Raw genomic sequence first — 16,318 nt, 5'->3', positions numbered from 1 at the left:
TTTCCCCAACTTCTTTGTCACGTGTTGCTGGCATCAAATCAAAAAAATGTTTATCAGTTTGAACATCAAATATGTTGTCTTTGTAGCATATTCAACTGAATATGGGATGAAAATGATTTGCAAATCATTGTATTCCGTTTATATTTACATCTAACACAATTTCCCAACTCATATGGAAACGGGGTTTGTATATATATATATATATATATATATATATATATATATATATATATATATATATGTATATATGTATATATATATATATATATATATATATATGTACATTTGTTGGTTTTCTGACATGGACTTGTTTCTTCAGCATTGTCCACACGTTTAAGTCAGGACTTTGGGAAGGAAATTGTAAAACCTTAACTCTAGCCTGATTTAGCCATTCCTTTACCACTTTTGATGTGGGTTTGGGGCAGTGACGTGCAGTCAGGGGAGGCAGGTGAGGCGGGGCCTCACGTGCCATCATGGAAAGAAAAAAAATGTAAAAAGATAAAAATAAAAATAAATTGTTATATGTATCCAGTGATTATACTATAAAGTTATTTTCCATTTAACTTCACCAGTTTTAGATTATTTTTATTCAAAATCGCTGAATTTTCACATTTGCCATTCAAATACTGAGAAGAGACTTGCGGTGATCAGCAGCCAGTTGAGCCTCACCATGGATTGCGCAATGACTCAGCTAACTGCTGGCCTGCTGTGCAGTGAGACCGTATTGCTATATGAATTATATTATACATTTCCATAGTTTAGTTAGCTGAGGTATATAATGTACAGTGTATTTTTTCAACAGCTGTATGTGTGTAACGTATTTCTTGTGCTGAGCAATCATAAAACGGCTACAAAGACGCACTGGCTGAGGCTCGCAGTAATCCCGCCTCATGGTGGTAGAAGGCGCTAGTGATCCCAGAGATCATTTTTGCGACTACTCGGCTGCAGAAGAAGTGACAACAAGCAGCAACAGTTAGCGATCGTTTATTTTTTCCTCTCGCCTGGACTTTTAACATAAATGATAAATGGGTTGTACTTGTATAGCGCTTTTCTACCTTCAAGGTACTCAAAGCGCTTTGACACTACTTCCACATTTACCCATTCACACACACATTCACACACTGATGGAGGGAGCTGCCATGCAAGGCGCTAACCAGCACCCATCAGGAGCAAGGGTGAAGTGTCTTGCTCAGGACACAACGGACATGACGAGGTTGGTACTAGGTGGGGATTGAACCAGGGACCCTCGGGTCGCGCACGGCCACTCTTCCACTGCGCCACGCCGTCCCTATGGAGGGTTATATATCTAAAATAACATGGAGGGTTATATATCTAAAATAAAACAGTTTTCTAAACTGGACTTTCAATCGAAGCAGGAGGTAATAATTAAAGGAAGATCTCCATCGAGACAGAGAGACTTTTAAAACTGAAGAAAGATAAGGAAGACTTCTATAAACAAGTTATCGATGCTTTTGTTCAGATGGAGCGGCGCATGGACTTAATTTATCAGTAAAGGTAAGACCATAATAACGTTTTTTTTATTAAATGTGCTTTTTTGTGTTCTACAGTTTGTTTGTGTAAAGTTAAAGTTAAGTTAAAGTACCAATGATTGTCACACACTAGGTGTGGTGAAATTTGTCCTCTGCATTTGACCCATCCCCTTGATCACCCCCTGGGAGGTGAGGGGAGCAGTGGGCAGCAGCGGCGGCGCGCCCTCGAATAATTTTTGGTGATTTAACCCCCAATTCCAACCCTTGATGCTGAGTGCCAAGCAGGGAAGAATGCTGGTATGAGCTTTTAAACATAATCCGTTAACTGCTACCAATCAAATGGTGAATAAGATACTCTTTGGGGTTCATATGTTTGTAAATCTGACTGTGATGAAGTCAGTGCCTCACCAGCCATGAACCTCACCGCACGTCACTGGTTTGGGGTCATTGTCTTGTTGGAACACCCAACTGCGCCCAAAACCCAACTTCTGGGCTGATGATTTTAGGTTGTCCTGAAGAATTTGGAGGTAATCCTCCTTTTTATTGTCCCATTTACTCTCTGTAAAGCACCAGTTGCATTGGCAGCAAAACAGGCCCAGAGCATAATACTACCACCACCATGCTTGACGGTGGGAATGGTGTTCCTGGGATTTAAGGCCTCACCTTTTCTCCTCCAAACATATTGCTGGGTATTGTGGCCAAACAGCTCAATTGTTTTTCATCTGACATCACATGGACAAAGATAAGACCTTCTGGAGGAAAGTTCTGTGGTCAGATGAAACAAAAATTGAGCTGTTTGGCCACAGTACCCAGCAATATGTTTGGAGGAGAAAAGGTGAGGCCTTTAATCCCAGAAACACCAAGCCCACCGTCAAGCATGGTGGTGGTAGTATCATGCTTAGGGCCTGTTTTGCTGCCAATTGAACTGGTGCTTTAAATGGGACAATGAAAAAGGAGGATTACCTCCGAATTCTTTAGGACAACCTAAAATCATCAGCCCAGAGGTTGGGTCTTGGGCGCAGTTGGGTGTTCCAACAGGACAGTGACCCCAAACACATGTCAAAAGTGGTAAAGGAATGGCTAAATCAGGCTACAATTAAGGTTTTAGAATGGCCTTCCCAAAGTCCTGACTTAAACGTGCAGACAATGCTGAAGAAACAAGTCCATGTCAGAAAACCAACAAATTTAGCTGAACTGCACCAATTTTGTCAAGAGGAGTGGTCAAAAATTCAACCAGAAGCTTGTGGATGGCTACCAAAAGCGCCTTATTGCAGTGAAACTTGCCAAGAGACATGTAACCAAATATTAACATTGCTGTATGTATACTTTTGACCCAGCAGATTTTGTCACATTTTCAGGAGACCATAATAAATTCATAAAAGAACCAAACTTCATGAATGTTTTTTGTGACCAACAAGTATGTGCTCCAATCACTCTATCACAAAAAAATAAGAGTTGTAGAAAATATTGGAAACTCAATACAGCCATGACATTATGTTCTTTACAAGTGTATGTAAACTTTTGATCGTGACTATATACATATATATATATATATATATATTAGGGATGTCCCGATCCGATATTTGGATCGGATCGGCCGCCGATATTTGCCAAAAAATGCGTATCGGCAAGGCATGGGAAAATGCCGATCCAGATCCAGTTTTTAAAAAAACTCCGGTCCGTGTTTTCCAACGCACCTATTCAAATAATACATTTCACTTTTCTGCTGCTCCCTAATTTCCCTTCCGCATTTTCCAGCACACCTTCAACACATCCACAGGTCTGTGGATTCTCACGCAGTTGCTTTTAGCTGCTGGCATTACACGACAGGCTATTCTCACTCTTTCCTGTGTCTCCCTCTCACAGACAGCAAGCGCACCTTCTTACACACGTCACATACTGTCACGTCATACGTCACATACTGTCACGTCATACGTCACATACGTATACGCCCTCCCCGAGCAGAGAGGTAGCAGCATGGCTAACGTTAGCTGTGATGCTAGCGCAGCCGTGTGACCAACGTTCCCTCTCAGGTGCGCGCCTGTGCAATTGCGTCTTCTGCGCATAGCAATTATATGCCACGCACAAAATCAGATTAAAAAATAAGCGCATAACAATTTTCGACACACGGACACGTCAGAGAAAACAGTTTTCGTCATCATTGTTCAAATATTGTAACGTCTGTTGAGACGCTTATCTCCATTCGGTGCCACACACCCACACCATCAAAATGCCGAGGCAAAAATTTCCACATCAACACCGTATAAAAAAATTAGTGATTTTTTTAGTTGTGATTTCCTTCTCTGCATGAAAGTTTAAAAGTAGCATATATTAATGCAGTATGAAGAATAATGTTTTAATGTAGACATGCAAGCCTTGAAAGAACATTTTGAAAATCAAGACTACATTTCCTGCAAATGGGTGCATTTCTATCCTATATTTTAACTTTAGATTTATTCTCATATCAAACTCTTTTGGCTGTCTTTTTGACACTTACATCAGGCGCCCCCCTTCACACCCCGGATTATAAATAGTGTAAATAATTCAATGTGATTATCTTGTGTGGTGACTGTATCTGATAGTATATATCTGAATCATGAATCTGGACCCTGACTTAAACAAGTTGAAAAACTTATTGGGGTGTTACCATTTAGTGGTCAATTGTACAGAATATGTACTTCACTGTGCAACCTACTAATAAAAGTCTCACTCAATCAATCAAAACACATAGAATCATCATACTGCTGTGATTATATGCATCAACTGTTCATTCAAGGCTAAGGCAAAATATCGAGATATATATTGTCTATCGCAATATGGCCTTAATATATCGCAATATTAAAAAAAGGCCATATCGCCCAGCCCTAGTTCAATGATGCCATTTCTGTTTGTCATGTATAATTTTGTCTATTTTGTGTTTATCCTTGAATAAACAGGTCAGTTTCTTGTTACCAACCATTGTGTATTATTCAAACTCCCCTAATTCAGCTGGCTAGTTGTTATCAAGAGTACTAAAACCCTTTTCAACATGATTCTGACAACTAAGTACCGGTAGGCTAAATAACTTTAAACTTTAATACATGCTCGGATAGGCCAGTATCGGTCGGTATCGGTATCGGTCAGTATCGGTATCGGATCGGAAGTGCAAAAACAATATCGGTATCGGATCGGAAGTGAATGAATCGCAACTCTTATTTGTAACGATTCTTAATTAAAAATTTATTTTTATTAATTTATTTTTAAATCTGTCCTGTGCAGCCATACAGACAAATCATATTGTTGATGTAGATGATCTATATCTGCTGTACAGATTTACTATAGCTAAGGGAAATGTTGGATACTTCTCTTGTTGCCTTATTTGTATTTGACTTTATTAAATGTTTGGGTAGAATTGTATTAAACAAAACCATCTTTTTTTTGTACTATAGAAATTTATCACAGGTGTTTATCTATTTCATGGAGTAATGTAGTTAATCATAGAACTGGCACCCAATGTTATTAAAAAGTATCGACTTTGAATCGGGAATCGTTTTGTATCGACGATCGAATCATGCGGTGCCTAAAGATTAACAGCCCTATTATGTATTTTATTATTAATGTTATTTTATATTGTATTTATTTCTATTTATTTTTAGTTAGATTAACTATTCTAGTTCATAGTTCTGATATGTAATAGTTCAAGTGTGCACACAGCAGGTAGTACAATTTTTCATTTTTATTATCCCTTAATTTTTCTTCTATTGTATTTATACTTTTAGTATCCATTTTATTTTTACTTCATATTTATTTATTTTTTTATGCATTGTTAAAATGCTACAAAGTGTTTTTAGGTGAGGGAAAATTCAAACTTGTGATGTCACTGCCAAAATATGAAAATATTGTTCCGCCTTATGGAATGTTTCCAATAAAAACACAAGAAAATAAAATGATAGCCAATATTTCAGAATAATTCCCACCAATAGAGTAGTTTGTGTGCAAATTTAAATGATTCTGATCCACACCTTAGCCTATAACTGATACTAGTGATTGTTTCCTTGATTGAAAAAAACAGTTGAAAAAAACTAACTATAATAAAGAGCCAGTTTTTGGTACGGCTCTCTGAAAGGAACGACTCCTCAAGTTTCGGTTCCCTTTAAAGAGCCATAAAAAAATTATATAAAATATAATGTTGGTAAAGTTATTGTTTGTTACAAGTTGATCTACTTTTCTTTTTGTTAATATTGGTAGGTATACAATGTTATGCAGAGGTGTACTTCTAACAATTTCATAGAAAAATGTGAAATGTTTTCTTTTTCTTAGTAACAGAAAATAATTGAGAAGCACTGCACTAAAAGCATAAGACAAATGCAAAGAGTAGTTTTATTGGCACTTCATCCTCTCTAGTTGTTCATCATGACCTAAAAACAAAAGAATGTTATTGAAATGAGCTCAAACAACAAATGCGTGTCATTAGGTGGACTTTCCTCCCGCCTGTACCTGATCGATCCAGTCATTGAAGGCGGACACGCGGGTGAAGACGGTGGGCTTCTTCTCGTAGTTGCAGCCCAGGCCGGAGACGAAGCTTGCAATGCCGTGCACTTCCCACACACCTTCCATGTTCTTGCAGCTCAGAGGGCCGCCTGAGTCACCCTGAGAGGGGAAGGAGTCGAGGAGTGTTGAGAACCACAGTCACACTGACAAGGTATGCAATGGTTTTTGTTTCTTTTTACACTGGTTCACTTACTGGTACTGTTCCCATTAGGATTGTCACGATACCAGAATGTCAGTAGTCAATACCTACAGTATGAACTTCCACAATTCTCGATACTCGAAAATCAAAACTGTACCCATGAGTATGGAGTGAAATTACTGCCTAAACTCCACAAACACACAATAATGTTATTTAATCACGTTGCCAGTTAAAAAATAAAATGTTCTTTATCCGTGTTGGCCCTGCGATGAGGTGGGGACTTGTCTAGGGTGTACCCCGCCTACCGCCCGAGTGCAGCTGAGATAGGCTCCAGCACCCGCCGCGACCCCGAAAGGGACAAGCGGTAGAAAATGGATGGATGAAAAAAGTTAAAAGTACATACATGGAGTGAAATTACTGCCAAAACTCCACAAACCCACAAACATGTTTTTACTCACACCCGACGATTTGCATGTAAAAAAAAATGTGTATATTAAATTTAAAAAAATATATATATATATATATATATATATAAAAATGATTCGCAAAGAAAACAACCATTATCTGCGATTAAACAAAAGATTTACCAATTTAAAAAACATTTTTTCAGGTTAAAACTTGGCAGTAATATTCCACCCTGCGTGATCCACACACTTGCACTCTGAGCACCCATAATTCGCACTCTACGACAGGTGGTGCTGCTGAGTCGATTTAGGACCATCAGAGATACTGTTATTTGCGCAAGGTGACATCCGCAAAAATATAACAAGAAGAATAAGTGGGAAGTAAAATGGCGCACAGAAGGGAGGGGAAACTTATAGGTTAACTTACGGGCTGAGCTTGTTTCCCCTTTCTTTGTCCGCCATTTTACTCTCCACCCTGCTTCTTTTTCTTTGTTATTTTTGGCGAATGGCACCATGCGCATAATGCGCATAATAGTAGCTCAAATATAACAAGAAGAAGTAGTGGGAAGTAAAACGGCGGACAGAAGAGAGGGAACACTTACAGGTTAACTTACAGGCTGAGTTTGTTTCCCCCCTCTCCTGTCCGCCATTTTAGTCCCCAGCCTGCTTCTTTTTCTTTGTTATTTTTGGCGGATGGCACCATGCGCATTATAGTAGCTCAAATATAACAAGATGAAGAAGAAGTGGGAAGTAAAATGACGGACAGAAGAGAGGGGAACTTACAGGTTTACTTACAGGCTGAGCTTGTTTCCCCACTCTCCTGTCCGCCATTTTACTCCCCATCCTGCTTCTTTTTCTTTGTTATTTTTGGCGGATGGCACCATGCACATAATAGTAGCTCAATTATAACAAGAAGAATAAGTGGGATGTAAAATGGCGGACAGAAGAGAAGGGAAACTTACAGGTTAACTTACAGGCTGAGTTTGTTTCCCCCCTCTCCTGTCCGCCATTTTAGTCTCCAGCCTGTTTATTTTTCTGTGTTATTTTTGGCGGATGGCACCATGCGCATAATAGTAGCTCAAATATAACAAGTCGAAGAAGAAGTGGGAAGTAAAATGGCGGACAGAAGAGAGGGGAAACTTACATGTTAACTTACAGGCTGAGCTTGTTTCCCCGCTCTCCTGTCTGCCATTTCACTCCCCACCCTGCTTATTTTTCTTTGTTATTTTTGGCGGATGGCACCATGCGCATAATAGTAGCTCAATTATAACAAGAACAATAAGTGGGAAGTAAAATGGCGGACAGAAGAGAGGGGAAACTTACAGGTTAACTTACAGGCTGAGTTTGTTTCCCCGCTCTCCTGTCCGCCATTTTAGTCCCCACCCTGCTTCTTTTTCTTTGTTATTTTTGGCAGATGGCACAATGTGCATAAAAGTAGCTCAAATACAAGAAGAAGAAGTGGAAAGTAAAATGGCGGACAGAAGAGAGGGGAACTTACAGGTTTACGTTTGTACTTACAGGCTGGGCTTGTTTCCCCGCTCTCCTGTCCGCCATTTAACTCCCCACCCTGCTTTTTTTACTTTATTTTTAACGGATGGCACCATGCGCATAATAGTAGCTCTGTCGACCTTAAATTGACTCAGCAGCACCACCTGTCGCTGTAAAGAGCGAATTACGGAGACTGTAAGTGCAAGTTTGTGGACCGCACAGGGTGGAATATTACTGCCAAAAGTTTAAGCTTGCAGAAAATTGTTTTTTAAATTGGTAAATCTTCTGTTTAATCGCAGATAATCGTTTTTTTCTTTGCGAATCATTTTTACAATTTTTTTATTTTTTTTTAACATGCAAATCGTTGGGCGTGAGTAAAAACATTTGTGTGTGTTTGTGGAGTTTTGGCAGTAATTTCACTCCAATTATGTACTTTTAAATGCACTACTTTATTTAAGTGTCAAGTATTTATGATCGCCGTGCTTCAACATCTTTGTGCACAGAATTTAAATATCATTAACAGCTGCTAACAGGGAAGTATACATTGGAAAAAGAACAGCAGTGTTCTGGAGCCTCCCTGTATATCAAAACAAATAATACTGTGCTTATAATAATGATAATCATAAATAACAACAATAGTCAACTATTTTACATTCTAAAAAGAACAACAGTGGCGTGGAGCTTTTAAGTAATAAAACAAATAATATTGTTATTAATATTCTTTCAGTAAATGTGATGTCATCATGTCATTTGTGATGACATAGACTCATAAAAAGGCAAAATCATATACTATATTTAAAGACACATTTTAGTGTTTTTAATGATTCATTATTAGTATCAACACCTCAGCTGTTTCTCATTGCTTTGTCTTTTTGCTCTATTTTTCCATTTCTGATGTTTTTTGTTTATTCCATTTGAACAGTTTGCTACGAGCCCATAAAAAAAGACCAATGTCCCCCAGGCGGCGCTTTGCCTTCCTGGTGAAATAATTAAACCAGCGGTATTGAAAATGTTGCCAAACAACAGAAGAGTGTCTCTAAGTTGTGGGGTTTTTTTTAGCATTTGTAGGAGTGATTAAGATTGGCGTGCACGCTTCTGGAGCTTTTCTGCACGCGGTGCTAATGCACACTCCCGGCGGGGCTTGTAGTGACAACATGAGTTTTTTGGTTTTTTTACCAATTTAAACCTGTGACATTATCTGATCAAAAAGATCAAAACTAAAACAATATTAAATGTTTGATATATTGGTTACAGGACTGAAGTTTATTGAGAAAAAAAATAAAAATAATAATCCTAAATTTGTTCACGCTCTTAAATAAACTTAAGGACTTTTATGTCCTGTTAAAATTTGAAGAAATCGGAAATTGTGCTGGACAAGACATGTTATAGAATTAAAAAAAAATAAATAAATAAAAGAAAATTAAATGTGTCCAAAGGGTAAATGGCAAAATCATAGGGTTTTCATGTAAAAAAAACAAACAAAAAACATTTTAATTAAGGACTTTAAAGGTGGCACTAAAGAGCCAATTTTGAAATTTCATTTTTGAGATTCCCAAATTATAACATTTTTCACCGAACCTGAAATTTGGGGAGTTTTCCTGCATGTTAAAGACCTTAAAAAGGCGTCTGAATGGGGCGAATAATAATAATAATAATAATAATAAACATTGCAACTTTTTTTTGTGTGTGCCAAACATTAATATAAATCCGTTTAATAAAGTCAAATACAAATAAGGAAACAAGAGAAGTATCCCACTCTTCTCTTTTCTAAAGTAAATCTGTACAGCAGATATAGATCATCTACATCAATAATATAATTTGTCTGAGTAGCTGGAGAGGACTACAGAACAACAAAAAAACATTGCAATTTCATCTGCGGTGCTTGATCCGCTGCTCAGGCCCTAAGAATATTGTATGCAGTATGTCCACAAAGGCAGTACAAGAACAACTTTATTGTGCTCGTTGCAAAAGCAATGATATGAAAACTAATCCAATGCAACAAAGAAGAAAACATTTCCCCCCCACCGACTCTAAATAGTATCATCCATCCATCCATTTTCTACCGCTTGTCCCTTTTGGGGTCGCGGGGGGTGCTGGAGCCTATCTCAGCTGCATTCAGGCGGAAGGCGGGGTACACCCTGGACAAGTCGCCATTTGTCTATTAAACTGTTGTAAGTACACCTCTGCATAACATAGTATCTTTATTCAAATTAAAGAAGAAATAAATACTTCTTACCACAAAACATAACTTCACCAATATTGTTTTTTTGTTATAACAGAAAAGATTTAAAGTGCATCAATTTTTCCTGAAATTAAAAAAAATCCTTATTTTTTAATCCACTTGAACCATTTGATACTGAAAACTACTATGAAATTAACTCAATAAATAATGAATTTTAACTGATCAGCAACATATACAGCCGTGGTCAAAAGTTTACATACACGTGTAAAGAACATAATGTCATGGCTGTCTTGAGTTTCCAATAATTTCTACAATTCTTATTTTTTGTGATAGAGTGATTGGAGCACATACTTGTTGGTCACAAAAAGCATTCATGAAGTTTGGTTCTTTTATGAATTTATTATGGGTCAACTGAAAATGTGACAATCTGCTGGGTCAAAAGTATACATACAGCAATGTTAATATTTGGTTGCATGTCCTTTGGCAAGTTTCACTGCAATAAGGCGCTTTTGGTAGCCATCCACAAGCTTCTGGCAAGCTTCTGGTTGAATTTTTGACCACTCCTCTTGGTGCAGTTCGGCTAAATTTGTTGGTTTTCTGACATGGTCTTGTTTCTTCAGCATTGTCCACACGTTTAAATCAGGACTTTGGGAAGGCCATTCTAAAACCTTAATTCTAGCATTATTTAGCCATTCCTTTACCACTTTTGATGTGTGTTTGGAGTCATTGTCCAGTTGGAACACCCAACTGCGCCCAAGACCCAACCTCCGGGCTGATGATTTTAGGTTATCCTGAAGAATTTAGAGGTAATCCTCCTTTTTCATTGTCCCATTTACTCTCTCTGTAAAGCACCAGTTCCATTGGCAGCAAAACAGACCCAGAGCATAATAATACCACCACCATGCTTGACGGTAGACATGGTGTTCCTGGGATTAAAGACCTCACCGGTTCTCCTCCAAACATATTGCTGGGTATTGTGGCCAAACAGCTCAATTTTTGTTTCATCTGACATCACATGGACAAAGATAAGATCTTCTTGAGGAAAGTTCTGTGGTCAGATGAAACAAAAATTAAGCTGTTTGGCCACAATACCCAGCAATATGTTAAACATTGCTGTATGTATCCTTTTGACCCAGCAGATTTGGTCACATTTTCAGTAGACCCATAATAAATTCATAAAAGAACCAAACTTCATGAATGTTTTTTGTGACCAACAAGTATGTGCTCCAATCACTCTATCACAAAAATACAAGAGTTGTAGAAATTATTGGAAACTCAAGACAGCCATGACATTATGTTCTTTACAAGTGTATGTAAACTTTTGACCATGACTGTGTATAAAACACTTTATCCTACAAAATAAAATTGAATAAAACAATTCCGCCCGAATGCAGCTGAGATGGGCTCCAGCACCCCCGCGACCCCGAACGGGACAAGCGGTAGAAAATGGATGGATGAATGAATAGAAAACAATTTGTGCTGATTTTTTATTTTTTTTTCATCAACATGAAGAAGGCGAGACAATGAGCACATTTTGTAGTGCACAGCTTTTTGAAGCAAAATTATAGTGATTATATAGTTCCTAAAAAAAATAATCTCATGCGATCATGCTAGAGTTAAACACCACATACAAATCATATTTATTTTTTTGAAGTATTGTAATAAAATAGGGGGTGTGGGTGAAACTTACATTACACCCAGCCACGACTCCATCGCCACCGGCACACAGCATGGTGGTCCTGACAGCGATGCCCCACCAGTCAGGCTGTGAGCAAGTCGGGTGGTCCGCCACCGGCATCAGAGCCTGCTGCAGCTTATCAGCTATGGGGCCTCCGGCTGGAACACACATCCACAGCGTGTGAACAACCACACGCAGTATAGTCCACAGGCCATTGCAAATGTTCAATTTAGGAGCATTAACTCCCCGAAAATGATTTAGCCAATATCTCATGCACGTTATTTTCATCCCGACTCTGGGGGATTCCCTGGGTCACCGCCAGCCTCTGAATACAAACATAATTGGAAAAAAACTCTTTGTGGAGGTAGTGGACTGTGAAAAAATAAAATGGACTAAAAGCAAAAAGCCACTTACTGTAGAGTCTGCCCCATCCGGTGATGTAGCAAGGGTAGAGGTTGGTCAGCAGGGTCCCAGCAGGAGGAACACACGCCAGCTGAACCTGATCGCTCAAAGTCACCGGCTCAGACAGCTTGATCATGGCGATGTCGTTACTGCATGAGAGGTGCGCACGGCAGCATTTTTACAAACGATGCAATAAAAAGAGGGAAATTTTTTCTTGGAGCAAAAACATTTGCAAATGCGTATCTCAATCTGTGTGTGTGTGTGTGTGTGTGTGTGTGTGTGTGTGTGTGTGTAATCCGATTCACGTGTTTGTGTACTCATTTGTGTGTTTGTATCTCAATTTGTGTGTGTGTGTGTGTGTGTGTAATCCGATTCACGTGTTTGTGTACTAATTTGTGTGTCTGTATCTCAATTTGTGTGTGTGTGTGTAATCCGATGCACGTGTTTATGTACTAATTTGTGTGTCTGTATCTCAATTTGTGTGTTTGTGTGTGTGTGTGTGTGTGTGTGTGTGTGTGTGTGTAATCCGATTCACGTGTTTGTGTACTAATTTGTGTGTCTGTATCTCAATTTGTGTGTGTGTTTTTAATCCGATTCACGTGTTTGTGTACTAATTTGTGTGTCTGTATCTCAATTTGTGTGTGTGCAAATGGGTTATACTTGTATAGCGCTTTTCTACCTTTAAGGTACTCAAAGCGCTTTGACACTATTTCCACATTCACCCATTCACACACATTCACACACTGATGGCGGGAGCTACCATGCAAGGCCCTAACCACGACCCATCAGGAGCAAGGGTGAAGTGTTGGTAGAAGGTGGGGATTGAACCAGGAACCCTCAGGTTGCTGGCACGGCCACTCTCCCAACCGCACCACGCCGTCCCCAGTGTAATCCGATTCACGTGTTTGTGTACTAATTTGTGTGTCTGTATCTTAATTTGTGTGTGTGTGTGTGTGTGTGTGTGTGTGTGTGTGTGTGTGTGTGTGTGTGTGTGTGTGTGTGTGTGTGTGTGTGTGTGTAATCCGATTCATGTATTTGTGTACTAATTTGTGTGTCTGTATCTAAATTTGTGTGTGAGTGTTTAATCAGATTTGTGTTTGTGTTTAAATTTTTGTCTGTGTCTCAATTTGTATGTTTGTAATCCGAATAACGTGTTCATGTGCTAATTTGTGTATCTGTTTCTCAAATTGTGTGTGTAATCCGACCCGCGTGCTCATATACTAATTTGTGTGTCTGTATCTAAATTTGTGTGTGAGTGTTTAATCAGATTTGTGTGCATGTTTTAATTTTTGTCTATCTCAATTTGTGTGTGTTTGTAATCCGATTAACGTGTTCATGTGCCAATTTGTGTATCTGTATCTCAAATTGTGTGTGTAATCTGACCCGCGTGTTCATATACTAATTCGTGTGTCTGTATCTCAATCTCTGTGTGTAATTCGATTCACGTGTTTGTGTACTAATTTGTGTGCCTGTATCTCAATTTGTGTGTGTGTGTGTGTGTGTGTGTGTGTGTGTGTGTGTGTGTGTGTGTGTGTGTGTGTGTGTGTGTGTGTGTGTGTGTGTGTGTGTAATCCGATTCACGTGTTCGTGTACTAATTTGTGTGTCTGTATCTCAATTCGTGTGTGTGTGTGTGTGTGTGTGTGTAATCCGATTCACGTGTTTGTGTACTCATTTGTGGGTCTATCTCAATTTGTGTGTGTGTGTAATCCGATTCACGTGTTTGTGTACTCATTTGTGGGTCTATCTCAATTTGTGTGTGTGTGTAATCCGATTCACGTGTTTGTGTACTAATTTGTGTGTCTATCTCAATTTGTGTGTGTGTGTAAATGGGTTATACTTGTATAGCGGTTTTCAAGGTACTCAAAGCGCTTTGACACTATTTCCACATTCACCCATTCACACACACATTCACACACTGATGGCGGGAGCTGCCATGCAAGGCACTAACCACGACCCATCAGGAGCAGGGGTGAAGTGTTGGTAGAAGGTGGGGATTGAACCAAGAACCCTCAGGTTGCTGGCACGGCCACTCTCCCAACCGCACCACGCCATCCCCAGTGTAATCCGATTCACGTGTTTGTGTACTAATTTGTGTGTCTGTATCTTAATTTGTGTGTGTGTGTGTGTGTGTGTGTGTGTGTGTGTGTGTGTGTGTGTGTGTGTGTGTGTGTGTGTGTGTGTGTGTGTGAGTGTGTGTGTGTGTGTGTGTGTAATCCGATTCATGTATTTGTGTATTAATTTGTGTGTCTGTATCTAAATTTGTGTGTGAGTGTTTAATCAGATTTGTGTTCGTGTTTTAATTTTTGTCTATCTCAATTTGTGTGTGTTTGTAATCCGATTAACGTGTTCATGTGCCAATTTGTGTATCTGTATCTCAAATTGTGTGTGTAATCTGACCCGCGTGTTCATATACTAATTCGTGTGTCTGTATCTCAATCTCTGTGTGTAATCCGATTCACGTGTTTGTGTACTAATTTGTGTATCTGTATCTCAATTTGTGTGTGTGTGTGTGTGTGTGTGTGTGTGTGTGTAATCCGATTCACGTGTTCGTGTACTAATTTGTGTGTCTGTATCTCAATTTGTGTGTGTGTGTGTGTGTGTGTGTGTGTGTGTGTGTGTGTGTGTGTGTGTGTGTGTGTGTGTGTGTGTGTGTGTGTGTGTGCAATCCGATTCACGTGTTTGTGTACTAATTTGTGTGTCTGTATCTCAATTTGTGTGTGTGTGTGTGTAAATGGGTTATACTTGTATAGCGCTTTTCTACCTTCAAGGTACTCAAAGCGCTTTGACACTATTTCCACATCCACCCATTCACACACACATTCACACACTGATGGTGGGAGCTACCATGCAAGGCGCTAACCACGACCCATCAGGAGCAAGGGTGAAGTGTTGGTAGAAGGTGGGGATTGAACCAAGAACCCTCAGGTTGCTGGCACGGCCACTCTCCCAACCGCACCACGCCGTTCCCAGTGTAATCCGATTCACGTGTTTGTGTACTAATTTGTGTGCCTGTATCTTAATTTGTGTGTGTGTGTGTGTGTGTGTGTGTGTGTGTGTGTGTGTGTGTGTGTGTGTGTGTGTGTGTGTGTGTGTGTGTGTGTGTGTGTGTGTGTGTGTGTGTGTAATCCAATTCATGTATTTGTGTACTAATTTGTGTGTCTGTATCTAAATTTGTGTGTGAGTGTTTAATCAGATTTGTGTTTGTGTTTAAATTTTTGTCCGTATCTCAATTTGTGTGTGTTTGTAATCCGAATAACGTGTTCATGTGCTAATTTGTGTATCTATATCTCAAATTGTGTGTGTAATCTGACCCGCGTGTTCATATACTAATTTGTGTGTCTGTATCTCAATCTCTGTGTGTAATCTGAGTCACGTGTTTGTGTTTTTATTTGTGTGTCTGTATCTCAATTAGTGTGTGTAATCTGATTCACGTGTTCGTGCACTGCTTTGTGTGTCTGTATCTCAATTTGTGTGAGTAATCTGATTCACGTGTTTGTGTACTAATTTGTGTGTCTGTATCTCAAATTGTGTGTGTGTAATCTTAATCACGTGTTCGTGCACTACTTTGTGTGTCTGTATCTCAATCTGTGTGTGTAATCTGATTCATGTGTTCGTGTTTTAATTTGTGTTTCGGTATCTTGATCTGTGTGTGTGTGTGTGTGTGTGTGTGTGTGTGTGTGTGTGTGTATGTGATCCGGTTAATGTGTTTGTGCTTTAATTTGTGTGTATCTCGATCTCTGTGTGTGTAATCCGAATAACGTGTTCATGTATTAATGTGCGAGTCTGTATCTCAATCTTTGTGTGTGTGTGTAATCGGATTCACGTGTTTTTGCACTAATTTGTGTGTCTGTATCTCAACCTGTGCTTCTGTTATCAGGTTCACATGTTCTTGTACTGATTTGTGTGTCTGTATCTCAATCAGCGTGTGTGTAATCCGATTCACTTGTCTGTGTCTTAATTTGTGTCTGTATGTACATTTGTGTGCGTGTAATCCGATTTACATG

General features: G+C 39.1%; 1 protein-coding gene across 1 annotated transcript in view; it reads right to left on the bottom strand.

The window, feature by feature from the left end:
• Positions 1–5,831: 5,831 nt before the first annotated feature.
• ela3l (elastase 3 like) overlaps positions 5,832–16,318 on the bottom strand; it is a 25,066-nt gene continuing 14,579 nt past the window's right edge. Inside the window, exons 5-8 of the mRNA XM_061980554.1 lie at positions 12,326–12,462; positions 11,924–12,069; positions 5,967–6,119; positions 5,832–5,887 (exon numbers count right to left, since the gene is read on the bottom strand). Coding sequence (XP_061836538.1) covers positions 5,870–5,887; positions 5,967–6,119; positions 11,924–12,069; positions 12,326–12,462 — 454 coding nt within the window. The 3' untranslated portion in view covers positions 5,832–5,869. The remainder of the gene's footprint in view (positions 5,888–5,966; positions 6,120–11,923; positions 12,070–12,325; positions 12,463–16,318) is intronic.

This window comes from Nerophis lumbriciformis, linkage group LG20 (genome assembly GCF_033978685.3).
Source record: "Nerophis lumbriciformis linkage group LG20, RoL_Nlum_v2.1, whole genome shotgun sequence".
NCBI lineage: Eukaryota > Metazoa > Chordata > Actinopteri > Syngnathiformes > Syngnathidae > Nerophis > Nerophis lumbriciformis.
The sequence above is the reverse complement of the archived record's forward strand: the minus strand, read 5'-3'. Positions and strand labels throughout refer to the sequence as shown.